The 27,988-nt window shown below is 61.9% G+C and overlaps 1 protein-coding gene across 3 annotated transcripts; it reads left to right on the top strand.

Moving 5' to 3' along the window:
* Positions 1 to 5: 5 nt before the first annotated feature.
* ESPNL (espin like) lies at positions 6 to 27,988 on the top strand. 3 transcript variants are annotated; one of them, XM_039228512.1, is made up of 9 exons: positions 6 to 393; positions 1,754 to 1,944; positions 3,558 to 3,744; positions 5,606 to 5,788; positions 14,506 to 14,637; positions 21,504 to 21,612; positions 22,543 to 22,652; positions 23,599 to 23,793; positions 25,209 to 27,988. In XM_039228512.1, the coding sequence occupies exons 1-9, from the start codon at positions 100 to 102 to the stop codon at positions 26,700 to 26,702; spliced, it is 2,895 nt and encodes a 964-aa protein (XP_039084443.1). In that variant the 5' UTR covers positions 6 to 99; the 3' UTR covers positions 26,703 to 27,988. The 3 variants fall into 3 exon arrangements, with proteins under 3 accessions (XP_039084443.1, XP_039084442.1, XP_039084444.1); XM_039228511.1 differs by having other exon boundaries at positions 21,504 to 21,615; XM_039228513.1 differs by lacking the exons at positions 6 to 393; positions 1,754 to 1,944; positions 3,558 to 3,744; positions 5,606 to 5,788 and adding an exon at positions 20,293 to 20,333 and having other exon boundaries at positions 14,502 to 14,637; positions 21,504 to 21,615.

Below are 27,988 nucleotides of genomic sequence, written 5' to 3'. Positions count from 1 at the left end.
TTATCGGTAACCGGAGCCGGGAGCCGCGTCCACGCCTGAAACAGGAAGCCAGGGCCCGTGCATGAGCCGCCGAGAGCCGCCGGGTGGCCGGGCCGGAGGATGGAGGAGCAGCGGGCGCTTGCAGCCGCCAAGGACGGGGACCTGGCCACCCTGAAGCTGCTGTTGGAGGCCGGCGCCCTGGGCCCGGGCATCGTGGACGCCCTGGGGGCCGGCCTGGTGCACCACGCCACCCGGGCCGGCCACCTGGCCTGCGTCAAGTTCCTGGTGCAGGAGGCCAAGCTGCCCGGCAGCCAGCGGGCCCACAACGGGGCCACGCCGGTGCACGACGCCGCGGCCACGGGCAGCCTGGCCGAGCTGCGCTGGCTGGTGCGCGACGGAGGCTGTGGCCTGCAGGTGAGCGGGACGGCGGCCGGGCTGGGGCCAGCGTCCACGTGGATTGGGGGAGGCAGGAGCTGTGGGCCTGGAGGCGCAGGGCTTTGGGCTCCCCCGGGCACCGCAGCCCTGCGTGGGTTGTGTTTCAGGGACTCGCCGTGCAAGCCCCACAGTCCCTGCCCCACGCCCACCTCACCCCAAACCGGCACAAAGCCCTTGTAAGCCAAGGCCACCTCCTAAGCCACCTCATGTTCCCTGGGGCTGCTCGCGCAGAGCGGCCGCACTCTCCCCACGCCTACCTCCACACCGGGGCACCTGGTCTCCACACGAGCGAGCTTGGCCTCCACACCGGGGCACCTGGCCTCCACACGAGCGAGCCTGGCCTCCACAGCTGAGTGCCTGGCCTCCACATGAGGGAGCCTGGGCCTCCACACCTGAGCACCTGCCTCTATACCAGGGCGCCTGGCCTCCACGCAGGAGGACCTGGCCTCCACAGCTGGGTGCCTGGCCTTGGCAGTGGGGGGCTTGCCAGGGTCCTCAGGCCTGGCCCATGGGGCCTGTTCCCACAGGGTCTAGAAAGCAGTCTGTAAAGAAGTGCGGTGAGCAGGGCCTCAGGAGCTGTGGGCACCGGCTTGGACAACCGGGGACCTTGGTGGGTGACGGCAGAAGCCCTGCTGTGTGGGGGTGGGGGGTGGGCCAAGAGCCCTCGTGGTGAGAAGGAGGGTCTCCATGCCTCCTCCCTGTCCCCGCCAGCCGGTGTCCCTTTGTGCAGCTGGGGGACTGGGAGGCCAGTGAGCAAGCTCCGATAGGGCACGAGGGCGCCCTCCCTCGGTCACACTGTCCCGGAACAGGGCAGACTCACCCGTCACAGCCGAGTGTGCCGCGGCCTCTGTACCGCCGTCCCCATCAGATCTCCCCCCAACCCGAGGGGCCGTGGAAGGGGGGCATCTCCACTACTGGGCCTCGGGGGACACAGCTCACCGGTGTGTGGGCACTTGTGAGAATGCTTCCGGCCGCGAGGCCCCAGGGTGGCAGGTGGGTGCCCGGCACGGGTAGGGGACAGGCAGCAGGCCACAGCGCCTGACGTGGACATGGCTGGGCCTGCGGGAGCCCTTCTCGCGGCTGCGAGCCGAGTACAGAGAGGCCCGGGTGCAGCGGGGTCCCGGGTTTGGACCCGTCCTCGCCCTGCCTCCCCCTGCCTCCTCCCCACCACCTCGCCCTGCTTCCTCCTCCGCCTCCCCCCTCCGGTAGGTGGGCTGGCCCAGCCGGCAGGGAGGGCATGGCACGGGCTCGCAGGGCAGGCGGTCGCTGGGGGGTGCCGCCCCGGGGGGTGGGGCAAGTCCGGCCCGCCACCACTCACGGCCCCTCTGTGCCCCTGCAGGACCAAGATGACGCAGGGGTGTCCCCGCTGCACCTGGCCGCCCGCTTCGCGCACCCTGTGCTGGTGCAGTGGCTGCTCCGGGAGGGCCACGCAGCCACGCTGGAGACGCGGGAGGGGGCCCTGCCTCTGCACCACGCGGCCGTCAGCGGGGACCTGACCTGCCTGAAGCTCCTGGCCGCCGCCCATAGCAGGTGAGGGGCCAGGGCGCTGCCTGTCCGGCCTCTGAGGAGGTGGTGCCCTGGGGGTAGAGGGGGATGGGCCTGTCACCTGCGGGTGGCAGGCACAGTATGTGCAGCAGCGGGGAGGGCCAAGTGTGGAGCCCGAGCAGGGGCGGAGGTGGAGGAGGCTTGGGGACAGGCGACAGGGAAGGACCCTGACCCTGCAGGTGCCGGGCCGGGCACAGTGGGCACACTCGGGCACGTTCTTGCAGTGGGGGGGCAGCGGGGACGGCCAGGAAGTGCCGTGTGGTGTCCAGACAGCTCCCGCTCTGCCTCAGGGCCACCCTGGGGCCTGGGTTCCCCCAGCTGAGAAGGTAGGGGACCCTCAAGTCACCTGTAAGGGAGCATAGGCCCGACAGAGCTCGCAGGAGGGTGCCAAGGCCGCCATCAGGTCACCGCAGGTTGTCCGGCCACACTGTCCCATCCTCACACCAGGAACCCCTCCGGGACAGCCAGTCCCGTCTCGGTGGCCCTGTGCCCCTTGCGCGAGTTGCCGGGTGGGTGAGCTGGGTGTGGCAGGGGCGGCACCATCCCCTCCTCTTCGTGAGTGCTCTCCAGTCCTTGCCCCACACAAAGGATGCTGGGGGCACGGTGATGGGCCACCTAGGGGTGCCACGCCCATGGCCTGCCCACCACCCATTCCCAGGGCTGCTGTCCAGCAACTGTGGGAGTTCACGTCCGCCCCACACCTGACCTGGCCTTTGTCCCCCGGGGCCACCTACCTCTGGCCGTGCCTCGTCTCCGCAGGGGCCTCTTGTGGGAGCGGCTGGCCTTTCCGCTGCCCCATGCGTGTGCCCTGGAAGCCCTGGCACAGCCCAGCGGCGTTCTCTTCCTTGGTCTCCCGATCCCAGCGCCTTGGCGAAGGTCTCAGGGACTTGCTTCTACAGACACTCTGGGCACCGCGGGCCTGGCCGGCCTCACAGTGTCTCAGACTCACCGTATTTAAAGTAGTTTCTACCACTGAAAACCTGGAGATTTCACATTAAAACACACTAGTGTGCGTGCAGTGTCTCCCGCCCGAGGCTCCCGTTCCTACCGGCACTTCACGGGAGCCAGAGGTGAAGGCTGCAGCACCAGGGGACTGGCGGGCTGTGGGTCAGGGACTGCCCCTCCCCATAGCATTTCACTAGGGACCAGGGGCTCAGCGGGCCCTGTAGCAGCGCAGAGGCAGAGGCCGTGGGGGCGCCTGCGCCGGGGCCTGGAATTTAGATGCCAGGCCCTGGGCACGTTTTGCAGAGCAGGGCCTGGGCTCCCGAGGTTCGATGAGCTGCCTGCTGCAGGCCCCACTGGGCTGTTCACCCCTAAGGAGGGGCCCCACCAGCAAGCCCAGCGCTGCGAACAGATGAACAGCTTCATGGGGAGCGCAGTGCGCACAGCTGGATTCCAGGATTCCAGTGGTGGGGGAGGGGCGCCACCGGTGCCCTTGGGCAGTGCACAACCCGCACAACCCCACAGGTGGGGCTGGGCACAAACAGGCCGGTCAAGTGTGCGGCCTCCCCTCCCCTTGATCTGGGGCTTCGGCCGGGGCAGCCCCCTGCTTCCTGCAACCCCCAACCACATGCTCTGAACCTCACCTTCCCCCGTAGCGGCGTGAACCGGCGGACACGCAGCGGGGCCTCCCCGCTCTACCTGGCCTGCCAGGAGGGCCACCTGCACCTGGCGCAGTTCCTGGTGAAGGACTGTGGTGCCGACGTGCACCTGCGCGCCCTCGACGGCATGAGCGCGCTGCACGCTGCCGCCGCCCGTGGCCACTACTCGCTTGTCGTCTGGCTGGTAAGGGGGCACCGGGGGCGTCGATGGAGGAGGTCCAGGAAGGCCGGCACCTGCTCCTTCCTTGGCCCCACAGTCACCCCCAAGCAAGCAGGGCCTGGCCGGGGAGGGGCCCCACTTCTCTGGGCCTGTCTGCCCACAGGAAAACTGGGGATGCACAGGGTTGTCGGGGGATCAGATGTCCCCGGCCATCGCTCGAGCCCCACTGTGTGCACTCAGGGAGTGCAGCCCGGAGCCCCCAGCTCTGACTGGAGCGCCCCCCCCCCCCAGGAGCCCTGGGGGCCCTGAAGCCAGCACTGGGTGACAGCAGTTCCCCACCCTGCCCATCCGGCCACTTGTGTCGGCTGTGCTCTTCCCCTCTGGCCCCATGGAAGGAAGCCCTGAGACCCCCAGCGAGGCCCAGCTTGGGGGCAGGGGTGCCATTTTCCAGGATGTGCCTTCGCCACAGAAAAACAGACCAGGCGAGGTCTCTGGGGTCCTCAAGGGTTCATCACAGAGGCCCGCTGGGGTCTCAGAGCGGGGGGTCTCCCTGAGGAGGGGCAGGAGGTGGGCCCAAAAGGGAGGTGGCTGGGCAAGGGTGGCACCCAGAGCGAGGAGGGGGCCTGGCATGTAGTGCAAGTTGGGGATGAGCCTGACTTGGCGGTGGAGCGAGCTGGGAAAGGCACAGGCCCCGAGAGGACCAGGACTCTTTCCTGAGGGACCTGGGAGCCACCGAGGGACTTTGAGCCAGTGTGACCGCATCCCTGAAGGTCACGATGGCCACTGGTGGAGAGGACAGCCCTCCCTGACTCAGGAGCTCCCTCGCTTCCCACGGGGCCTCCGCTCCAGGCTCGCCCTCCAGCAGGCTGGCCTCACTCCCCCAGCCACCTCCACGTGCCCCCCCCCCCCCCCCGCCTCCCTTTGCCACTCTCCCTCTGAGGCTGGCGCTCGGCCCCGAGGCGCCTGGCAGGGGAGTGTCCCTGGGCCCTGGGCCGTGTCCCCGCGGCAGCCCCCCGTCCCACAGCTATTCCTGCCTCCCAGGCGAGAGCCCTGCAGCCCCGCCCTGACCTCCCCGGGGGACGTGTCCTCAGGCCCCGTCTCCTGCGGGTCTGACCCCAGCTACGTGCCTGCCCCGCACCTGGGTTCCTGACCTGAGTCCTGGCTGTCTGGCCTCGGGGCCGTGCGCGAGCAGGTGCTGAGCACTGGGAGCTGAGCCACGGGGCTTTGCTGGGGCAGAAGCAGCATCTGGAGGCAGTGGCGGCGGGGGGGGGGGGCGGGGGGGGGCAGGAGGAATGAGTGTCCACCCAGCCCCAGGGAGCACCGGGGCTCATCGCAGGGAAGGAGCAGCGGGGCCCCGGGCTCTCAGGCCCAGAAAGGCCTTTCCAGGCGGCCCCCTGCCGCCCCCTCCCAGCAGCCTCCACCCCGGCTCACCCTCTCCAGGGCTGGGCAGCCCCTCCCCTGGACTCTGTTCCCGGCTCACCGTCTGCTTCCTGGTGGACGCGGTTGACCGTTGGATCGGCCGGCGGTGCCCGTGGCTGCAGGCGGCAGCCGGACTAGACGTCCTCGCTGTCCCTCCCACACAGAAGCAGCAAAGGCCACTGACTGGGATCAGCCGCCCGGCCCACCAGGCTGCATCTTCTCCTGGTGTGGTCAGAGTCGGCCACACGCAAGGCAGGAAGAGGGAGAACGGGGCGACGCCACACCCACCAGCCCCTTCCGTCAGGAGGGCAGAATCTGCCTAGAAGAGCCCCTCGCGTTTCCCCGGCAGCAGCGCGGGTCACGGGGCTGTCCCTGGGGCCTCGGGGCAGAGGGCTCCCTCCTGGCTCCCTCCCCTCCCTGGGAGTGGTCACCTGCTCAGCTGGTCCCCCTCCCTCACCTTCCCCAGGTCACGTTTACCGACATTGGCCTGACGGCCCGGGACAACGAGGGGGCCACGGCCCTCCACTTCGCAGCACGAGGCGGCCACACACCCATTCTAGACCGGCTCCTGCTGATGGGCGCCCCCGTCATGACAGACTCCTGGGGTGGGACCCCCCTCCACGACGCAGCAGAGAACGGGCAGTTGGAGGTAATACAGGCCATGTGGGAGGCCACCCGGTAGAGCCCAGGGGCTGCCTACCTAAGTTACTCAGCCCTGCAGGGGAGGCGTCCTGATTCCCATCTTACAGACAGGTAAAGTGAGGCCCGGAGGGCAGTCACTGCCCAGGATCCACACTCTGATCTAACTGGGATCAAAATCCACGCTGTCCCCTCCGTGCGTACGCTCCCCTCCCTTCCCATGCATGGAAACTGGTGTGTGGCGTCCTGGGGTTCATGCTCCGCCCGGGACAGCCCTTGGCCGTGAGCTCTGGGAGCCGGGCTGAGCAGGGTGCGAGGTTAGCCCTTGTGCTATTATCCAGTAAAAATCTTGGGGACTCACAAGGCCCGGTCCCTAGCAAACGGACACCTAGAGGCCTGGAGTAGGAAGGGGTGATGTTTAAATACTTAGGACCCAGGGGCGCCTGCATGTACCTCAGTCAGGTAAGCATCCGGGTCTTGATCTCGGCTCAGATCACAATCTCAAGGTTTGTGAGTTCGAACCCCACTGCTTGGGATTCTCTGTCCCTCTCGCTCTGCCCCTCCCCTGCTTGTGTGCTGTTTTTCTCTCAAAATAAATAAATAAACTTTAAAAATAAATAAATAGGGGCACCTGGGGGGCTCAGCTGGTTAAGCGTCCGACTTCGGCTCAGGTCATGATCTCACGGTTCATGAGTTCGAGTCCGTGTCGGGCTCTGCTGACAGCTTGAAGCCTGGAGCTGCTTCGGATTCTGTGTCGCCCTCTCTCTCTGCCCCTCCCCTGCTCGTGCTCTGTCTGTCTCTCAAAAATAAATACACATTTAAAAAAATGTTTTTAAATAAATAAATATCTAAGGCCCTATGTCGAGAAGAGACCCAGCCACCGGCCCGTGGCCCCAGCACAGGCACCACCCACACACGGACCTCACGTAAAGTCACAGCCAGAGAATATCTAAGAGCAGAACACAGCTTTCCCCTCCACCCGCCCCGCCCTGCCCCACACAGGGGTCTCCAAAGGGGGACCACCCCCCACAGGCCCCAGGGCCCAGCCCGCCGCAGCCGTGAGCAGGGTGCCAGGCAGGGCTAGTGCGAGGGCGAGGGAGGCTTTATTGAGGTGCAGCTGAGTACCCCCTCTGGGGTCTACGCTTCTGGACAGCTGTTCCCAGCCGGAAGCCAAAGTGTTCCTGGGGCCCAGGTGGCCCGATGGAAAAGAAACTGCCGCAAGCGAGAGTCACGGGAAGACCCTCGTTCCTTTTAAAAAACACAAAGGAGACCCCATCCCAGCCCACGGCCCCACCGTGAACATTGTCTTTCTCTCCCTCTGACTCTCCACTCCTCCCCTCGCTCCACCCCAGCCACCCTCCGTCTCTCCTCCTTCAGGCCACCACTCAGCCCTGCAGGCTGGCCCCCAGCTCCGTCAGCCCCAGTTTCCACCCCAGGGAGGTGACAGCGGGTGGGAGGGCAGGGGGCGCCTCGGGCGGGGCCAGGAGAGTCCTCGCGTGCAGGCAGGCAGGCCCGGGAGAAGAGGGTGGCTCTTCCCCCCTCTCCCCTCACGTAGCACACACCACAGACCGCTACGTGACCACAGCAGCGTCTGAGGAGGTGAGGGGACCAAGGAGCCCTGAGCCCAGCTGGTGCGGTGCGGCCCAGAAAGGCCCGTGGCGGTGGCTTCCTTTGGACGAAACGCTCTACACGAGCCCAAGAAGTTGAACAGACGAGTCAAGGGTCCGAGAGAACAGATTTCCTTTCCGTCTCTTCCTTATGGAAATTCTAAACTCACAAAGGAGGGCCGGATCAGCATCTTGCCCGTCTGGGTACTGGTCCTTCTCAGCCCCGCCCCCTCCCGCCGTGTTAGTTAAGAGCAAACCAGAGATGCCACAGTGTTTTATTGAGAAATAAGGAAGGGAGGAAGGGAGGGAGGGAGGGAGGGAGGAAGGAAGGAAGGAAGGAAGGAAGGAAGGAAGGAAGGAAGGAAGGAAGGAAGGAAGGAAGGAAGGAAAAGAAAGAAAGGAAAGACCTTAGCAAACATCTCCTAGAGATTTGTTTATCACAGCCTCACACCACTATCACACCTAAAAATAATCCAGAGTAAGGTGCTACCGTCACCTCACCTTCACCTGCTGATACCTTCCAACATCCACTCCCGGACCGAATTGTAATCGGGGGCTGAACAAGAGCCACACCCTGCAGATTTGTCTGTTGAGTCTCTTAATCCATAAACAGTTCCAGAAACACCCTTCGTCCAGGAAACAGAGGATAATGCTTCATCTCCCTCGAAACTTTAAAACAAATGCTTATTTTATAATAGTTCAGAATGATTTTAGATTCCTAGAAGGATTGAGACATTAACACAGACAGAGACTCCCCCACAGACTCACATCCGTTTCCCCCCATCATTAGCAACTTAGTTTTGCATGGTGTATTTGTCACAGTTAATGAACTAGCGTTGATACAATCTTACTAAACAAAGTCCATACTTCATTCAGATCTCCTTAGCTTTTACCTAATGTCCTTTTGCTACTCCGGAATTACCCCCAAGATCCCATACTACATTAAAAAAAATTTTTTTAATGTTTATATTTGAGAGAGAAGGTGACAGAGCAGGAGCGGGGGAGGGCCAGAGAGGGAGCCACGGGATCCAAAGCAGCTCCCGGCTCTGAGCTGTGAGGACAGAGCCCGACACGGGGCTCGAACCCACACACCAGGAGATCGTGACCTGAGCCGAAGCCAAATGCTTAACTGACTGAGCCCCCAGGGTGTCCCCTTATACTACATTTAGTCTTTACATCTCCTTAGGCTCTTCAGCTGGGACAGGTCCCCCCTCGCGCCCCCTCCCTGCCCCCCATGTTTTGTTTGTCTGTTTTGAGAGAGAAAGAGAAAGAATTATAAGCAGGCTCCACTCCCAGCAAGGAGCGCAGTTCCAGGCTCGAACTCACGACTGTGAGATCACAACCTGAGCTGAAATCGAGTCGGATGCTTATCTTGACTGAGCCACTCAGGTGCCCCATTCCTGCTGATTTTAAAACCAAAACCTCAGAATAAAGAGCTGGTGTCCTAGCAGCTTCAAAAGGGGAGCAATGATTGTTTGGCTTTTCTTTTTTTTTTTTTTTTTTTTTGGTTTTTCTATATCACATTCTTTATTCTTTGAATGGTTTGAATCATACTTGCTCTTTTAACTGAGCTAAAAAATATAAAACATAGAACTTACCCCCTAACGGTCTCTAGGCATACAGTGGAGTGATGTAACTATATGCACACTGTTGTACAGCAGATCTCTGGGTTCTCTTCTCTCAAAACTGAAACCCCGTCCCCATCGAACGTCCCTCCACTCCCCTCCCTCAGCCCCCGGCATCCGCCTTGTGATTTTCTGTCCCTAGGAGTGTGGCTATTCTAGGGGTGTCATATGAGTGGAATCATACAGTATTTATCCTTTTGTGACTGGGTTGTTTGACTCAGCAGAACGTCCTCAAGTTTCATCCGTGTTGGAGCACGGGACAGAATTTCCTTCCCTTTTAAGGGTGAGTGATATTCTGTTGTGTGGAAGGGCCGCATTGCCTCTATTCATTCATCATCCAGTGGGCACTCGGATTGCTTCTACCTCTTGGCTTTTGTGAATGATGCTGCAGTGGAAGTGGGTGTACAAATAGCTCTTCAAGACCTTGCTTTCTACTCTGATGACTCTTAAACCAACCTTGCATTCCTGGAGCAAACTCCACCTGATTGTGGTATCTCATCTCTCTTATATGTAGCCAGATTTAATTTGCTAACATTTAGTTTGGGATTTTAGACGCAGTGTATCGTGCTAGCACACTGGTTCTCGGAGGTGTCTGCGCCCTGAGAATCTCCAGGACAGGCTGGGAATACCCTAACACCTGGACCCCACTCGCGCAGACAGCCTGATTTAATTGGTTCTAGGTGGAGCCCCCAAGTAGCAGGACTTTTTAAAGAACCCCAGGTGATTCTAAGGTACAATTTCTAAGAACAATCTGTGCGAATAACATTAGCTGAGCTAATCTAGGAAGAATTCATAGAGACGATGGTTCTTACTGCGGTGATTTGAACGTGGGAAGGAGCAGGGTTTCTGGCGAGTGAGAGGGCTAGACAGGGCCAGACTGCTAGAACAGAGAGCGGGGGCTCAGTGCATCCGGAGGCTTGTGGGGTCTCGAGAGGGGGGCACCTTCAGGAAGTTGCCAGTAGAGGGGGTGTGGTTGGGGCTTTGGCGTTGAGGTTGACAAGGAAACCGCAGAAGACCCATGTAAATAAGGTTCCCTCGAGGTTTAGAAAAGTGGTTCTAACTCCCTGGTAGTTCTCTACCTAACGTAAAGTTGCTGCCAATTCAAGCAGGGAGCTTCCCGGGTATCGTAGGGGCCCCTAAAGGCATCCCGAGCACGATGGCCTCAGTCGACTTTCCGCACCTGTGAGAGGTTAACTGGTCAGAGCCTCTGATGGTCACCCGTTCGCTCTCCTTCATTCAGATACTCCCTCATCCAACACATAGGGATGAGCACCTGCTTAGCATGTGACCAAGGAGGATTTGGTTCTCCACAGGGCAGCACCCTCTGTGGTGGGTGTTGGAAATTTAAGGTGATCAAGGTGCCCTTGTGGTGGAGGGGACCCTAGGGACCCTGCTATTCACCAGGAAAGCCTGCACAACATGACAAGTCTCATGCCCCACACAACTTTCCAATGGGTCTGACACCCGTGTAGGTGGAAAACCTGTTTATAATTACTTGAGCTTTGAACCCAACTCAAGTATGTGTAATTATCTAAGCTTGGAATCTACATGCAAATATATGTGTACACACATACACCAGTATTTCCCATAGTTTTAGTACACATAGACCTGCCCAAGAATGGTCCCACTGTGCATGTTGAGGGCAGATAGTATTTTGTTTTATTTAGCACTTGACTAAGAACTCCTCGCTCTCTGGGAAAATGGTATTGCCGATGGCAATGGCAGGCCTGATGTTTGAGCCTCCGCAGTCGGAAATGTGACTATAGAATCTGCACTGATTCACATATGGGACATTAGAGGATGACTTTTAAGAGCGCCTGTAATCGTGGTGCTCACTCAACTATAAAATGAGACTGTCAGAGACGTTTATTTCACTCGTTAATTAATAAGAAAACAAGTAATTCATATAGCCAGTAATAAACAAACAAATATTTCACAAGTAAGGAATGATGGAGTGAGTTTACAAATAGACAAATAGATGTAAAACCAGTCAGTATTGATAGGGAAATAGTCAGCTGCATTCCACTGGACACATTTTGCATTTTGCCTTTCTCTGGACAAGAGTCATTTATAATATGAACATTTTTTTTTTACAACTTGCAGAGTAGTTGGCTCTAAGGCAGTGAACAAAAGGCAGAAATAACCACAAGAGCGTCCTAAGCAGGACACACAGTAATCTGTTTTGTCCATTTCAATGGTCTTAATTTTTTGTGATACCGACATCAGACTTTGTGTTTGGTGCAGTCGTGCCCAAATATTCACATAGTAAAATGCATGTCTTTAAAATTATAAATTATTGGGGCGCCTGGGTGGCTTAGTCGGTTAAGCGTCCGACTTTCGCTTAGGTCATGATCTCGCGGTTCGTGGGTTCGAGCCCCGCGTCGGGCTCTGTGCTGACTGCCAGCTCAGAGCCTGGAGCCTGTTTCAGTCTGTGACTCCCTCTCTCTCTGACCCTCCCCTGCTCGCGCTGTCTCTCTCTCTCGTCTAGAAATAAAAAAAAAAAAAAATTATAAATTATTTTTTTCTTCTCTATATTAGAGTGTAATAGTAATTATTTTAATATATATTAACAGTTATTATTAATAAAATGTTATAGTTATTAAATGTTTATAAAATATAATAAATATTATATTTAAACAAATATAATAATCATTATTATGTGTGCAGGCAAATTGTATTATCTGTGGAGCTCATGTTAGAATAGTGAATGGGGGATTAGAAAATATTCGTAATCAAAAGGGGGTATTGGGGCTGACGACATGGAGGACCCTGGGCTAACTTCTCCTCGAGGTCTCTTCCGGCCCTGCACCATCCTGTGATGCTCCTCCATCCAGTGCCGAGGAAGACCGTGGGGTCTCAGCGCCATTGCTGTGAACCCAGGCTGCCCCGCTCCCCAGCACTGTGGCCTTGGGGAGGCTTCTTGTCCTTCTCCATGGCTCGCGTCCTCTTGTATAATGGCGGCTAATCAACTTCAATTAATCAATTAATGTATAATGGCAGTAATCAACTTCACAGGGTGACACTGGGACTGAATCAGTGGTCCGCGTGTCACTCCAGAATGGTGTCTGGTGTGTGAGGTGCGTGCGAAGGGCTTGCTTCCCCATCCCTCAGGCAAAGCTTTCTCCACGAGGTGAGCACAATGGTCCCGGCATCCCCAGCTCCCTGGGGACAGACTTGAGCTTTTCAAGGCACAGCCTAGGGGCCATAAGGAAAGGAGCAAGAAAATTTGCACGGTGTGGATGCAGCTAGAATGTGATGGGGTCACCATTTTTAATGTGTTCTATTTCTGCAGTTTTAAAAACCCTGACATGATTGTTTTCCATTCAGTCAAGAATAAAGGCTTACTTAAGCTTATCCACAAATTTACCGCTTTGTCATCTTCATTCTTCTGGCATCTGCAGCCTTCCATCTATGATCCCCATCCCTCAGTCTGAAGAAGATGCCTCAGATGTTCCCTTAGTGTAGGTTTGTTGCTGGCCAGTGCTTGGTTTTGTTTTGTTTGTGTGTTTTCCTGGAAACATCTTTATTCCAACATCAGTACTGAAGAATAGTTTTGCTGGGTATAGAATTGATAGAATTGTAGCTTGGTTGTTTCTGCTTATTTCTTTCGCTGCTTTGAAAACGTCATTCGTTCATTGCCTTGTGGTTTCTACAAAAAAGTCAGCTGAGAGGGGCCATGGTTTTGAAGATAATCATTCTTTTTCTTGTCACTTTTAAGGTTTTCACTTTGTCTTTGGTTTTCTGCAATGGCACTACAGATATGACCTGACTTGGAATGCTTTTTATTTCTCTCACTTGGGATTGCTTGAGCGTCTTGAATTTGTGCTTTGGTGCTTCCTGAAGTCCCTTAAAATTCCCAGCCATTATCTCTTTAGGGACTTGTGCACCCATACTGTTTCTTATCTCTTTCTAGGATTGCTATTATACCTATTTCATTTAAGAAGATTTTTTAAGTTTATTTATTTATTTTGATAACGAGAGAAAAGAGAGGGAGCAGGAGAAGGGCAGAAAGAGAGGGAGAGAGAATCCCAAGCAAGCTCCATGCCACCAGTGTGAAGGGCAGCGTGAACTGTGAGATCATGACTTGAGCCAAAACCAAGAGTCAGATGCTCAACAGACTGAGCCACTCAGGTGCCCCACATATATTTTAGACCCTCCTGTGTCACCTGGTGCTTTTGTTTGCATCTTTTTGTCTGTCTGTGCTGTGTCTGGATGGCTCCTTCTGTCCAATTTTCTGTTTACTAATCCTACAGCTTTGATTTTTAATGCAGTTATGGTTTCCATATTCCGACCTACTGATACTCATTTCTCAAATCCACCTCCTCACTTTTTATCATTTAAAATTCCATGCCTATGTTTTCAAGCTTGATTTTTATTCCCTTGAAGTTAGGAAACACTGTTGTGGTCTATCTGTTAGTTGTTACCAGGTCTTTGTGTGTCTATTTCCTTGTCGGTTGGATCTTCTGGTTCTGGTCCTGGTGTCTTACTTCTTTGCGCTCCTGGTTTTGTCTGACTGTATGCTGGAGCTTATATTTGAAAAATAATTTGTAGGAGTCACCTGAGGCCTTGGAGGAGATCTTATTTCCTTCTGCCTGTCGAACACCCACCGGAATTGTGAGCCCAGGATCTCAGTCCACATTCCAGGCTTGATGTTCCCTGGACCACCAAGTGGCGGGAAGCAGAGGGCTGGCTGGCTTCTGGTTTACCTCTTCTATGAGGGTAGAGCCCTCACCTCTGGAAGCCCCTGAGCTTTGGCTGGTCTCCCTTGTCCCACGAGGCTGTCAGAAGAACCACTTAGGTCATAACCATCTGTCCTGCATCAGGGTGCTCTTAGGGCAAACAGTTCTGAGTGGTGAGTCGATCCCTCCAGATAGTCCACGTTTCCTGAACTCGCCTGGTCATTCCTCACGTCCTGCTTAACCACTTGATGCTTTAGGGAGGTGACTTCTATTTAGCCCATGTTTTACATTGTCCTTGGGGACTTGTTTCTCCCTGATGCGATCTATCTGCCCACCCGTTTTGCTGCTGGCACAGCCGCCTCACAGATTTGCAGACTCAAATCTCTGTCATTCCTACCACCCCTGCTCACAAATCCGGCAGTAATTGGCCATCATTCCGTTTTTCTGTTTCTTCACCTGAAAATGATACACACCTCTGGGTGCTGTGGTATAAACAGACGCGGGTTCTGCACTGAGCGCCGGGGGCACGGACCTCTGAGCCCTTGGCCAGTGCCTGACTGCAGATGCCTCGGCTTCTGCCCGGGACCAGGGCGTGCTGCTGCCTGGATGGGGCAGTTGTGGGTGGGGGGCGGGGGCTCAAGCCCTGTCCTTGCGGTGAAAGGCCGCAGGGCCTTGGGCAAGTCCCTCAGCTGTCGGCAGCCTCAGTTTCCCACCTGTGAGATAGGGCAGCATGGCACCTGCCCTGTGTTGCACATGGTGAATGTCGTGGGCGCAGGCTGGTGGCCCCGCAGTCACACGTGCGCCCCCTCCCTGCAGTGCTGCCAGACTCTGGTCTCCCACCACGTGGACCCTTCCCTGCGGGATGAAGATGGTTACACAGCGGCCGACCTGGCAGAGTACCACGGACACCAGGACTGCGCCTGCTTCCTGCGGGAGACGGCCCAGCCGGTAAGCCCCACGGTCTCCATCCGTCCTCGGGGGCCAGGGTGATGGGGCCCCGGCTGCCCTGATGGCCAAGCTAGAGACAAAGCTCATTGTGCACGCCATGCCATTCCCGGGAAAAGGGGCCTGGGCAGGTCCGAGCCAGCGGTGGAAGTCAGCTAGCGGGGGCTGGGGCTGGACAGCCGCAAGGGCTGTGACGAGGTCTGGGATGGTACTGTGGGGGGCTGTGGAGGGGCTGTGGGGGGCTGTGGGGGGGCCGTGGGGAGGGCCGTGGGGGGCCTGTGGCGGGGCTGTGGCGGGCCATGGTAGGGACGTGGCAGGGGCTGTGAGAAAGGCTGGCACTGGGGCTGTGACGGGCTGTGACAGGGCCATGACTGGGGCCACCCCGGGGCTGTGATGGGTTGGGACAGGGCCAGGGCAATGGTTGGGATCAGGGCTGGGCTTGTGGCTGGACCTTGGCCGGGACTCGTGTGGGGTGACATCAGACTGAGGGTACGCCGGGGGCAGGAGCAGGTCCCTGGGTCCTTGGTGAGCAGATCCCGATGAGGTGGCCTCAGTGAGGTGCCAGCCCCGTGGCCGTCCAGAAGGCAGCAGGATCAGATGGGTGTGTGAGCGAGTGGGCAAACCCAGACGGTGGGTGGGGGGCGGACAGGCAGGTGGCTTGGAGTCAGCGGTGTGGTCCGCATGGAGTCTGGCCCCCTGGGTCCCTCCCGCCCGTCCCTCCCCTCTTCCAGGCCCAAGGCAGTTGCTGTGACAAACTGGTCCCCACAGGCCACAGCTTTTGCCAGTTTCCTTTAGTGGCCACCCTTTTAGAAGTTGTCCCTGGGATCACCTGGCCCCGTTTGCAGGTGAGAGCCCGAGGTCCACGGGGTGACCTGCCCCCCCAGCCAGGTGTCAACAGGCTGCTGCTGCGCCTCTTTTCCCCTCAGGGGCACCCAGGACAGACCGAGGCACGGTGGCAGGCCCCCTGGCCCTGGGCCTGCGGGATGATCGTCACCCGGCCACTGCCAAGAGCCTCTTGTCACCGGCCCCTGGAGCCCCCACACAGGCTCGCTGCGGTTCGGGGCAGCACGGGTGCCCTGGTGTTGTGGTTTGAGAAACGAGAAATTACTGCCTGAAGTAATTTATTTACAGAACAATGTACGTAGTGAATGGTCCACCGTTACTGCTTGGTAGAAGGTTTTCTTTTGGGCTCAGCCTTGAGGAGTTGGTGGAGCTTGGGGGTCCTGGTGAGAGGAGGGGCTTCCCAGCCCACATCCAGGAATGTCCCTGGGTCCCTCCCAGCCCCTGTGTGGTCACGGGCCCCCCCGGAAGTGGAGATCAGGAGGTGGGGCGGGCGCTACATTGCTACCAGGGAGCAGGTGCCCCCTGGCCTCAGGGAGGGGTCTCTGGCCGTCCCCAGCCTGTCCTGGCAGCAACCCTGACCCCAGCCTTCCATCCCCAGGTGCCTGCACCCTTGCCAGACCCCCACCCCCCGGCCTCTTTGCCCAGCTTTGTTGGGGGTGGGGGTTTCTGGTGTCCCCTGACCTCCCCGGGCCTGGCTGGGGGTGGGGTGGGGAGGTTTCTGGTGTCCCCTGACCTCCCTGGGGTTGGTTGGGGGTTGGTTGGGTGGTTTCTGGTGTCCCCTGACCTCCCTGGGTTTGGTTGGGGGCAGGGTGGGGGGGTTCTGGTGTCCCCTGACCTCCCTGGGCCTGGCTGGGGGGGGGGGGGGGGGGGTTCTGCTGTCCCCTGACCTCCCTGGGCCTGGCTGGGGGCGGGGTAGGGAGGTTTCTGGTGTCCCCTGACCTCCCTGGGGTTGGTAGGGGGCAGGGTGGGGGGGTTCTGGTGTCCCCTGACCTCCCTGGGCCGCAGAGCATCCCAGGCTGCTGGGAGTTCTTGCTGTCCTCACCGTCTCCCTTGTATCACCATAGGATTCTAGACAGAATTCTGGTCTCTCAGGGCCCCCAAACCAATCCGGGCGGACCCTGTGGCCTCCCCAGCCCGGCCTGTGGACGAGCAGTGCCCTGCTGGCCTTTGAGGTTCATTGCTGTGTCTGCAGGGCACTCAGGGAGCTTGTGGGACTCAGGCTTAGGACTGGAGCCTCCCTTCTGCATCTCTCAGCACCCAGGGCAGCAGGGGGTGCCAGTCCATCGCCTGTGGCTGGCACGTCCCCCCTCCCAGGCCGCCTGCTGCACACTTGCAGGCTTGGCTCCACGGGAGGGCAGAGTGTCAGCTGTGCGTCCCCGGGCCGGGGAGGGGGGGCTGTGTGCTTAATGCAATATTGATGGAAATGCAATATCCAGAGGTCGCCGCACTGGCCTGTTCCCGTGCTGGGCTCAGGAGAGGTGGCGAAAGCCATCATCTTCTGCACAACAGGGCAGGCTGCACTTGCCCGGGGGAAGCCGTGAGTAGCCCCAGGAACAAGGCCAGGCCCTGCCTACAGCTCAGGGAGGCCGGGCCCCGCCTCAGCCTGGCCCTGAGGCACCCCTCTGCACAGTGAGGGGCTGGGCCTCTCTGACCTTGGGGGGGTCAGGGGCTCCAGGGGCTCCCGGGCTGGGCTCCCGGCTGCAGGCCCGGGTTTGAGTGAGGTCCCGGCCAGGTGGCAACATTGAAGAAGAGTGGCCCCAGATGGCAAGCACGGCCCTCCAGAAGGGCGGGGAGAGCCTCCCAGCACCTCCCAGAGCACCTGGACTGTCCTGCTCGCCTCCAGCCCTGTGGCCTCTCCCTCGGGTTTGGGGGGGCTCTTTCTGGCTGAGTAGTGCTGGAGAGTTCTGAGCATCTCCGAGCCTCAATGTTACCACCTGTAAAACAGGGTTGAAGAGCCTTGTGAAGGTGGAGGGGATGCACGGTGGGGGCTAAGTCCCTCCCCTAGGTCCGGAAGGACTCTAGGACCCTCTCATTTTAGCTGGGGAAACGGAGGCCCAGAGAGGGCAAGGGACTCCCCTGGGTGGCCTCCTCTCCAGGGCAGGGTGGGGCCTGGCTTTGCAGCCAGTAACTGAATCTCAGCCGTGGTGACCGGTGTCCGGCGCGCATCTGTGGGTCATGATTTTCTCAGCCCGGGTGCAACCCTGCTGCCCACGGCTGTCCTCTATGTATAATGCATGGCGGGCACAGCACTGCTCAAATCTCCCCGAAAACAGGGAAAGCGCAGCAGGCCACGGGAAGGGGGCCGGCCCAGGCCCAGCTGACTGCCACCCTCAGGGCGATCGCCCGGTCTGAGGGCCGTGGTGTCCAGCCCGCAGGACGCAGAGCTCGGGACCCAGCCCCTGTGCTCCTTCGGCTCCGGGCAGGTTTGGTTAGTCAGGACGCCGGTTCTCCCACCGCCTGGGAAACTGCATAGCGGACCCTGCGTGGTTCGAACTCCTCTCCGGGGTGACTATGGGGATGAGGTCCCAGCCCCACCGGTGCTGTCCCCTGCCAGGCCCCCTCCGCAATTCCTCACCTTCCTGACTTAGAGGCAGGGAAACCGAGGCTCAGGGAGGGACTCCCCGGCGCTTCCCCTCGGGGAGGGGTAGAGCAGGATTCAGCCCTGAGGTCCCCCCGGCCTCAGGTGCCACTCTGGGGCCAAAGTCCATTCCCCTGGGCCTCAAACCATCTTCCTGCCTCCCCTGTCGTCCCCCGCCGGTGGGACCGCTGCGGCCCGAGCTGAGCCTGCACTCCGCGAAGGGAGGGAGATTCGTGCCCCTCACCTCTGAGAGCAGAGGGGCTGAGGGCTCCCAGGCAGAGGCAGGAAGCAGGGGGTGTCCTGGCCGGGCAGGGGCGCCCCCGGGGCTCAGCCGCCCTCTGTCAGGCCCACAGTGCCCGGTTCTCTAGCTGTGCCACAGGGTCTGGGGTCTGACCCGACCCTGCCTGCGGCTAGTAAGCCAGCAAGTGTCTGCGTCGTGGATGCTGCTAGAAGACCTGGGTCTCAGACCCCCTGCAGAGAGCAAGCATCACGTTTTATTGGGTCCCCTTCTCCCCCTACCAAGTCCCAGCATGATGTGACCTGGGCCCAGGTGGCTACTGTGCACACAGGAGGGGTGTGTCACAGCTGGGGACCGCTGGGCCTGGGGTAGCAGCAGGATTGCTCTGGGTCTGTCCCCACAAATGCAGCCAGGCCTTCGCATCCTTGGAAGGAGGGTGAGAGGCCCAGCCGGCGCCAGGGCCCCCCCGCAGCCCCGGAGGCCCAGGCCCAGCCACCGGCTGCCGGTGTCCCTGGACCAGAGGAGCAATGATTCGAGGGTCTCCTGGAGCAGGACTAGGGTCTCAAATAAGATTCTGATCCCAGCTCTCCCACATCCCTGCTCTGGGGCCTCCAGGAACCCCTTGCCCTCTCCGAGCCTGGTCCCCAGCTGTTCCCCGGGGCTGTGCCGGGGATGGAGCTGCCGTACCGGAGAGTTCCTCTGGGCAGCCTCTCCCTCCCATGTGGCCCGAGGATCGGAGGCTCGCCCACCTCCCCGGAGGGTCTGCTCCCCCGCGCCATGGAGGGTTGCGGTGCCTGGTAAGGGATCCCACAGCCACCCCGAGCCCGCCTGGCCACCTGATACCTCCGCCTTCAAATATTAATGCGACACCTCCTGCACCCCCCGGGGGCGGCAGCTGCAACAGCCAGGGCAACTGCAGCCCCGCCCTCAGCCCAGCCCCTGCCTGTGGGTCCCCCCCGGGCCGGGGGCCGGCGGACACTCCCCAGCCCACCGGGCGCGGGGCTCCTGGGCTCTCCGCACGGCTCCTGGAAGGACTGAGGTGTGAGGTGCGTGGTGGCCGGGCAGATGGGGTCTCAGGCCATGTTCCTGCCGTGGCTTCGGGGCCCGCACGGGAGAGCGATGGCGTGCCTGGGGACACTTGGCAGCAGGTCAGGGGCTCTGGGGACATGGCCGAGCTGAGGTGGCCACCGAACGTCAGTGCCTCCTTGCGGGGAGGTGGGGTCAGGACGTGGACTGAGCAAGGGGACACTCAGAGTGACCCAGGGCTTTGCCCCAGCAGGACCGGCTGTATCACCTACAGGGCCAGTACACGATGAATTTGGGGCTTCTTATTAAAAAATGATTAAGAATTTAATTTTTTTTATTTAAAGAACTTTAACGTTTATTTACTTTTGAGAGAGAGAGAGAGAGACAAAGAATGAGCAGGGAAAGGGCAGAGAGAGACGGAGACACAGAATCCGAAGCAGGATTCTGAGCCGTCAGCACAGAACCTGGCACGGGGCTCAAACCCACAAACCTTGAGACCATGACCTGAGCTGAAGTCAGATGCCTAACCGACTGAGCCCCCAGGTGCCACTAAAATGATTAAGAATTTTAAGACAGAGACAGCAGAGCATTGAACGGAGCTGCGGCGTGGGTCACACCCTTCTGACACGGGTCCCGGCCACAGGCCACACGGCCCACACATGGGGCTGTTTTGAGCCATGTCCTCTGTCCTGCTCGGGGCTCTGCACCCCCAGCCTGGGGGTGTGTCCGGCCTCTGCTGTCCGCTGGAAGGAGGGGTGAGGAGCTCTAGTCTGACGGCCACGGTGGGGTGCTCGGGGAGGGAGGTGCAGCCCTGGCCCGAACGGCCAGAGATGCCAGCCGGGGCACTCAGGTGTGAGAAGGGCATCAGCGACGCCGCCCGGAGCCCCGGAGTCTGGTGTCCAAGAGGCGGTGGCGGCCGGACTTCAACTTCAGCCAAAATGTGGCAAGTTTGACTCTGGTATCCTCCTGGCAGATTCCTCTGCTGCCTAAGGAGGGACACGCAGGGGCAAGGAGGTGAGCACTGGCCCCCTGCTGGCACCCCTGCACTGTTAGAGCAGCCTGCACACCCCGTGCCTCCTGCTGGCTAGTAGGCGGGCCCAGAAGTCTCTGGGGAGACAGCTCCCGGGCAGAGGCTCTTTCTGGCCTCCCACCCGTCGGTGCCAGGGGTGGGGAGGTGGCCAGAGGCAGGTCTGTGTCTCGCCCCGGACACGAGGCAGCATACAGGGGTGAGTTTGGGGTGCCCCTGCGGTGCCAGGCCTGGGGTTCCCCAACCATCAAGCTCCCTGGTGATCTCTGTTTCTAAGTGGCCAGGACATGGCCCCACTGCTCTGAGGCGTGGCTGCAGCCACACAGCCCCTGCTTGTGGGTCTGAGAAGTGTCCCAAGTGCCTCGTGGTTTCCCTCCGTGCCCGTTGGCCGGGACTCTGCTGTCCTCTGAGAGGGGTGCCCTTCCAGGGCCTTTGTCTCAGCACAGAAATCCAGGACGCTCAGGGAGCGGGGGTGCGTGTGCACGAGCGTGTGTGTGCATGTGCACATGTATGCATATGTGTGCATGCATGCATGTGTGTCACGTACATGTGTGTGTATACATTATGCGTGCACGTGTACACACTTGCATGTGTATGTATGAGTGTGCACGGGTGCAGGTGTGTGCGTGTGTATAGACATGCATGTATGAGTGTGTGCATGTGTGTGTACACATGCGTGTGATTGTGTGCACACGTGCACAGGTGCAGGTATGTGCATGCATGTCTCATAAGGCCGGAGGGAGGTAAGCGCAGGCTGGACACGCGACCCTAGCCCAGCACCTGCAGCTGCGGGGCTAAGCTGCTTCCGGGGAAAGGCTGAGCCAGGCCTCTAGATGGGGGGTTCACACGGTGGCGGTGGTGGTGGTGGTGGCCGCATGGGCGGGCACGGTGAGTGACGGCACTGAGACAAGTACGTGGGGCGTGTGAGGAGTCCTGGTCACCGGGCCTGGGGGGTGGACAGACACGGGAGGACAGAGCCTTACCCCTGTACCCTGAACCCTCTCCAAGCCCTGTTCCAAGATGCACATCTCTCCCCACCCCCCCATCCTGCACCCTGAGGGAGCCTGGGCCACAGCCAGCCTGACTGACGCCCCCTCCACCCGGCCCAAGTGAAGGCTCCCCGGAGCCCCCTGCTGACCAGGTCCGTCCACCCCCAGGTGCCGCTCCTGATGACGCCACCGCCACCACCGTTTCCCCCGCCTCCGCTGTCGGCTGCGAGGCACTCCCCGGAGGATGCGATGAGGGGCTCGGGCCTCAGGAGCCCCAGCTGTGAGTACACGTCTCCAGGAGAGGCTGGCCTGGGCCACACGTGCGGGGAGTGGGCGCCCCCGGCCTCGCCTCTGAGGCCCTTTGAGGGGTGGGTTGGGAACATCGACTCCAGGGAGCTGGGCCCACGGGGCATTCAGGACGGGGGCCGGGTCCTCCCTGCCGCCACCCAGCCCCCAGCTCCGCTTCTTTAAAGGGAGGATGCGCATTTTCCGTAGTGGGCTCTTAAAAGCACAATGACCTGGCCCCTGCGCAGCCCCCCCGGGGTCCGTCCGAGAGCTCTGGGCCCCCAGGGCCTGGATGCGCTGCCTGTGTGATCTTGGGCGGCCTCATTCCCTCTCTGGGCTTCGGCTTGTCCAGAGAGAGGTAAATCTCAGAGGTCAGGTCCCTGGGGCCCAGGCCCCTTCTGGATCTGCTGCTGTTGGTCGGAGCTCCCAGCAGGTGGAATATTCACAACTAGCGGGGGCAGGCCACCGGCTGGCGGGGGGTTAGGGCCCTGCTATCAAAACATGCAACGAACAGCACGAGAAATCCCAGCAGGCCCCGTATGCATGCGGGTAAGGACCGCTTCATGAAGCGGGTTGTGTTCTGTAGTCGCACAGGAGTGTGTGTGTGTGTGTGTGTGTGTGTGTCTGTGAGATGCAGGGCCTGTTTCTCACGCAGGCTGTGGCCCTGGCCAGCGTGTTGGCGTGCTTTGGGAGGGGCGGCGAGAGGAGAGGTCTGACGGGGCTGCATTAGGTCCTCAGACCACCCGGCCCCCTGCCCGCCCCCCGCTCCTCCAGGGACAGGGCCGGGGAGAAAACGCAGCTTCTCCGACTGCCCAGGCTTGGAAATACCAGCTCTGCCCCAGCTGCAGGGTGCCCTGCCCCCCACCCCCTCCCCGCCTGCTCGGGAAGCCCCTTGACTCTTCTTCCCTTCCCCCCACAATAGTGTCTCCCAGCCCAGCCTGGCCTGGCCAGCATGACCGGCCTCTCCCGAGGGAGCAGATGACCTACTCAGCGCCCCCAAGCATCACCACCAGCGCCACCACTGTCCCCGAGGTATGCCTCCGCCGCCGCCTCCCTCTCCCAAGGCCCCCAGCCAACCCTCAAAGCTCTCCTGGCCTCTCCTCAGTCTTCTGTGCGGCCCAGCCAGGTCACTTCTGGGGCCGAGATGCCGTTGTCCACGAGTGGGTGGGGCCCCCACCCTCAGCGGCTCCCGCCCAGCCCAGGACCCTCTGGAGGAGGCCAGCTCCTCTCCCTCCTTTTCCTTCCGGGCATGAGGCCGTTATAAATCCAACCCAGCCCTTCCTTGAATGGGTCCCAGGAACACTGCTGCCCCGTGCTGCCTATCTTGGAAAGTTACAGTGCACATAGCACATTAAAGGTTCTGACAAGGGGCGCCTGAGTGGCTCTGTCGGTTGAGTGTCCGGCTTCGGCTCAGGTCATGATCTCGCAGTGTGTGGGCTCGAGCCCCGCGTCGGGCTCTGTGCTGACAGCTCAGAGCCTGGAGCTTGCTTCACATTCTGTGTCTCCCTCCGTCTCTGACCCTCCCCTGCTCATGCTCTGTCTGTCTCTGTCTCAAAAATAAATTATAAAAAATTTTAAAAAATAATGATAAAGGCTCTGACAAGTACTGCAGTTCAGAATTGGCCACCACACTTTCTCTATGTAACTGTTCTCCAAATGAGTTTGCCCATCCGCATGGCAACCTCTTCTCTGCCATGTATAGAAGGAGGGGAGAATCTCGAGGTTGCCTCTCTCAGCCAGAGATCGCCCCACCCACATACCTGGATACTGCAGCAGACACGGGGGGGGGGGGGTCGCTGCCCTCAGAAGTCAGTGCTTACCCGCCTGGGTCTCCGCACCCCTCCCCGGCCTATCCCCACCCCCTCCTCCCTGGGCCCTGCTCACCCCCCCCTCCCCCCCACCCCCTGCCGTATGGCCCTCCCCACCGGTCCGGGCGGGGTCCCCTCAGGGCCTGAGTGACCTGGCCGAATCTGCACAGGGAGGGCAGATGGCGGCGGGGGACGCCCCGGACTGCCCGGCGGCGCTGCAGCTGCACAGGCCGCCCTCGGGCGACCTCGACGGGCTGGTGCCCACGCAGGACGAGCACGGCAGGCCAGTCCCCGAGTGGAAGCGGCAGGTGATGGTGCGGAAGCTGCAAGCACGCCTGGGCGCAGACCCGGCACCCCAGGCCCAGGTAGGGCCCGGGCGAGGGGGGGAGAGGGGCGGGGCGGGGCCAAGCGGTAGAGGGTGGAGGCTTTGTCCCCGCAGTGGTCGTGGGAGGTGTGGGGTCTGAGCCCACGCCTCGACCTGGGCGCCCCACTGCGTGTCCCGCTGTGGCCCCCGCTCCCTCCTCTGCCAGCGATGAAGCGGAACCAGACCAGGGAGCTGGGGACCCCCACCTGGTTAGGGGTGTTCCACGTGTTCCTTTGTCCAGCCTTGTACCCCACCTCTGCCTCGTGCGGGTCCCGTTCTAGGCAGTGAGGGGGCAGCCCTGCCCTCCCGCCCTTATGTTCCAGCGGGGAAGACAGGGTGACTGGGCGCCTGACGGGGTGTGGGGGGGGAGCAGGGAGGGTGTCATGGAAAGAGGTAGAGCCTTGGGAAGGGGAGCGACTATTCCATATCCGGGTGCTCAAGGGCAGCCTGTCTGGGGAGGTGACCCTGAGCAGGGGCCAGAAAGAAATGAGAGAGGGGCCCCGTGAGAATTTGGGATAAGTGATTCTAAGCAGAGAGAACAGGTGCAAAGGTCCTGAGGCCTGAAGAGGCTGCCCAAGGGAGGACCAGGGCAAGGCTGGACCTTCTGAGTGCAGTGAAGGAGGTGTGAGGTCAGAGGTGAGGTCAGAGAGGGACCGGCGGCCGATATTCTAGGACGGCTCACTGTCAGGCCTCTGGGGAGCCTCTGGCAATCTGAGCAGAGAAGCCGTGATCTGGCTTGGATGGCAGCGGGCTCCCCTGCCGGTTCTGTGCGGGTAGTTCCCGCGTCTTACCGGGAGGGGATTCGGTTTTGTCTGAATGACCCGTGCAGGCCCTGCTCCGTGCCCGGGGCCTGCTGGGCCGGGCGGTCAGGACTCGGGCACAGAGCACTGCCCGGGACCGGACAACCCCAGGCCCCTGGGCAACGAGGTGGCGGTTCAGGCCCCTCCCCTGTGACACGGTGCTCCTCCCTTGGGGGTCCTGAGCTGTGATGAGGATGGCACAGAGCCCAGAGGGGGCCAGCTCGGGGGTCCCTGAGTGTCTGTCTGTCCGACCGGCTGTGAGCACTGGGGGCAGGGCAGCCAGCCGGAGAGCCCAGAGCAGACAGCCAGAGCCGCCACCCAGCCACAGAAGGCTCTGGAGCTTAGAGGGCGGGCGGCAGGGTCTGAGACAGACCCTTTGGATTAAATGCCAAGGAGTCGAGATTAGGATGTGGGCGTGGCAGAGCAGAGGCGCCCCTTTCTGAGGGCAAAGACGGGGCGCCCACAGGGCAGAGTGGCCGCCCTGAGCCTGACTCGGGGCTGGGCCTGGCCAGCCTCCTGGTTTACTCTCTGTCCGGGGGGGTTGGGGGGGGCGCTGGTGTCTAGGGCGGCGCCCGTCCCCGCCGCTCCCCGCGCTGACCCGGCCTCCGGTTTCCAGGACGCCGGCGGGGGCGCGGCGGAGGCGGCCTGGCGGTACTCGCACACGCACCAGGCCATCCTGGGCCCCTTCGGGGAGCTGCTGACGGAGGACGACCTGGCGCACCTGGAGAGGCAGATCGCCGAGCTGCAGCTGCGCCGCCGCTGCCAGGAGTACGAGAGCGAGCTGGGCCGCCTGGCGGCCGCGCTGCAGGCCCTGCTGCCCGCGCCCCTGGTCAGCATCACCGTCAACAGCCGCTTCCTGCCGCGGGCGCCCGGCCCCGACGGCGAGGAGGCCCCCGCGCCGGCGGCCCAGCCCGAGGGCGCCTCGGGGGCGTCGGGGGCGGAGCGCGGCGAGCAGCCCCTGCCCTTGTGGTGCAGCCACGTGGCCCGGCTGGTGCGCAGCCTGTCCCTGCTGCTGAAGGGCATGAACGGGCTGGTGCAGGGCGAGGAGCGGCCCCCGCCCGAGAGCCACGGGGAGGCCCCCGCCAGCGCCCCCCGGAGCGAGGCGCAGCGCGAGATCCGCGAGTGCGGCGTGTCGGTGCGATCGCTGCGCGGCAACTTCGAGTCCGCCCGCGGCGCGCGCCCCGGCGTCTGCGAGCCGGGGCCGGGGCTCGGGCGCTGCCCCGGAGGCTGCGGCCCCGCGGGAGGGGCGGCCGGGCCGGGGGACGCGGGGGAGGCGGGGGCCGCGCCCGGCGCCCACCTGGCCAGCCTCCGCAAGGAGCGCATCGTCATGCTCTTCCTGAGCCACTGGAAGAGGTCGGCCTACGCGCCCGCCCTCGAGACGGCCGCCCGCAGGGGCCGCGAGGCCCGCCGCGCGGGGCCGCTCCCCGGGCCGCCGCCCCCGCCGCCCGGCGACGGCCCCCGGCTGGGCCGGCTGTGGCAGCAGCGGACCATCATCGCGCACCTGCTGGGCCACTGGAAGGCCGTCATGGCGCACGTGCCGGCCCGGCAGCTGCGGCGGCTGAGCCGGCGGCCGCGCGGGCCGCTGTCCCCCGAGCAGTTCCTGCCCCACGTGGACGGGGCGCCCGTGCCCTACGGCCGCCTCACGCCCGACCTCTTCATGCTGGGCTACTTCCGGCTGCTGGAGTGCGAGCTGCCGGCCGCGGAGCGCAGGATGCGCCGCCTGCTGTGCTTCGAGGTCTTCGAGCACCTGGGCGCCCACGGCTGGGACGCGGCGCGCGCCTTCCACAAGGCGGTGACCGACGAGGTGGCCGCCGGCCGCCGCGCCTGGACCGACGGCTTCGAGGACATCAAAGCGCGTTTCTTTGGCTCCGGCCCGGGCCCCGCCGGGGACGCGGAGCCGGGCCGCACGTCGGGCCTGACGCCCCTCGGGCCCCTGCCGCCCGCCGCCCCCGCCCCCGCCCCCGGCGGCGGCCCCGAGCCGCCCGCGCAGAGGCTGGGGCCCGGCGGCCCGCGGGGTGGCCTCAGCAGCGAGGACATCTGCGGCTACATCGACCGCAGCTTCGCCTTCTGGAAGGAGAAGGAGGCTGAGATGTTCAGCTCTGGAGACTGAGCCGCGCCGCCCGGCTCTGGGGCGCGGCTTGGAAGTGGTTTTGGCTTTCTCTGCTCTCCCCCCACCCCCACCTGGTGGCCAGGTGGGCTCCGAGGCCAGGCTGGGAGACCCTGCCCCCCGGTGTGCTAATGACCCCGTCCCGTCGCACCCCTGCAGGGTGCCGCCACCGCAGTGCGACTCAGTTTCAGAATCGTCTCTGGACCGGGAAGCCCTGTCTGCCTCCCAGTCGGCCCTGAAGTTAGAGGCCTGGCCCGCCAGCCCCAGGCCCTCTGCCCCTTGTCCTCAGGCCGTGTCCCCTCCCCCCGGGGCCCCTCCTGCGGTGCCGAGTCACCTGCTGTCGCGCCCCTCCGTGTCTCCAGCGCTGGTGCCTCCGGCCATGTCCACAGCCTTTGTCTGCCTCCTGGTGGTGACCTGGGCCATGCCTTTCACCTCCCCCGCCTCTGTCCCCGTCCCTGAGGTGAGAGAGCTGGGGTTGGAGAGAACCCGATCAATGGGCAAGCGGCCTTCCCGCCAGGCCTTCCGGAATCCTCTGCGTCCGAGACATGGCTCAGGCTGGCGTGCCCGCTGGTCGGTGCAGCCCCACGACAGACTCTGCTGCGCCCGGCTCCCACCCGGGGCGCCCCCGAGCACCTGGGCCTCCTGTCCGTCCGGCTGACCGACCCCGGGCGGCGGGGCCCCACCTGCAGGCTCGGGAGAGCAGGGAACCCGTGTCTGCAGGGCGCTCTGGGCGGGGGAGGCTGGCGCCCCACCCCCAGCTGTGAGCTGCTAGATCGAGAACATACAGATGGAAGGTTCTGAGGCGCAGCCACGTCTTGCGGCCCCCGGTGCCACCCACAGCCTCCTCCACGGTGCAAGGACAGGAGATGGACGCTCCCTCAGGGGACACCCCAGGTGCTGCAGGGTGTGAGAGGGCCGGGCGCCGGGGCGCTAGGGACTGGGCGCGGATGCGGCTTGGTCCCCGGAGGATGGCCCGCACCCCGGCCACAGGGCCTGAGGCGAGCTGGCCCAGAGAGAAGGGGACTTGAGGGGAGGGGCATAGCGTAGTTGTGCAGCGGCCCCAGCGGGGAGTGTGTGGGGAGGTTTCTGGAACCTTCCTCCGGGAACCCCTCCTGCAGTCACCCCCCTCCCCCCCCCGCCGGGACAGAGGTCCCTTGCAGGGTCCTCGCCTGCCTGCAGATCCTGGAGGGCAGCAGCGCGCTGTTGGAGGGAACACAGTGCCGCCCCAGCTAGCGCAGGGGTGGGGGAAGCGGGGAGCGGCTGGCTCAGGCTCGGTGCCCTCCTGCGGA

This window comes from Hyaena hyaena, unplaced genomic scaffold (genome assembly GCF_003009895.1).
Source record: "Hyaena hyaena isolate Hyena2069 unplaced genomic scaffold, ASM300989v1 scaffold_31, whole genome shotgun sequence".
Lineage (NCBI taxonomy): Eukaryota > Metazoa > Chordata > Mammalia > Carnivora > Hyaenidae > Hyaena > Hyaena hyaena.
The sequence above is the reverse complement of the archived record's forward strand: the minus strand, read 5'-3'. Positions and strand labels throughout refer to the sequence as shown.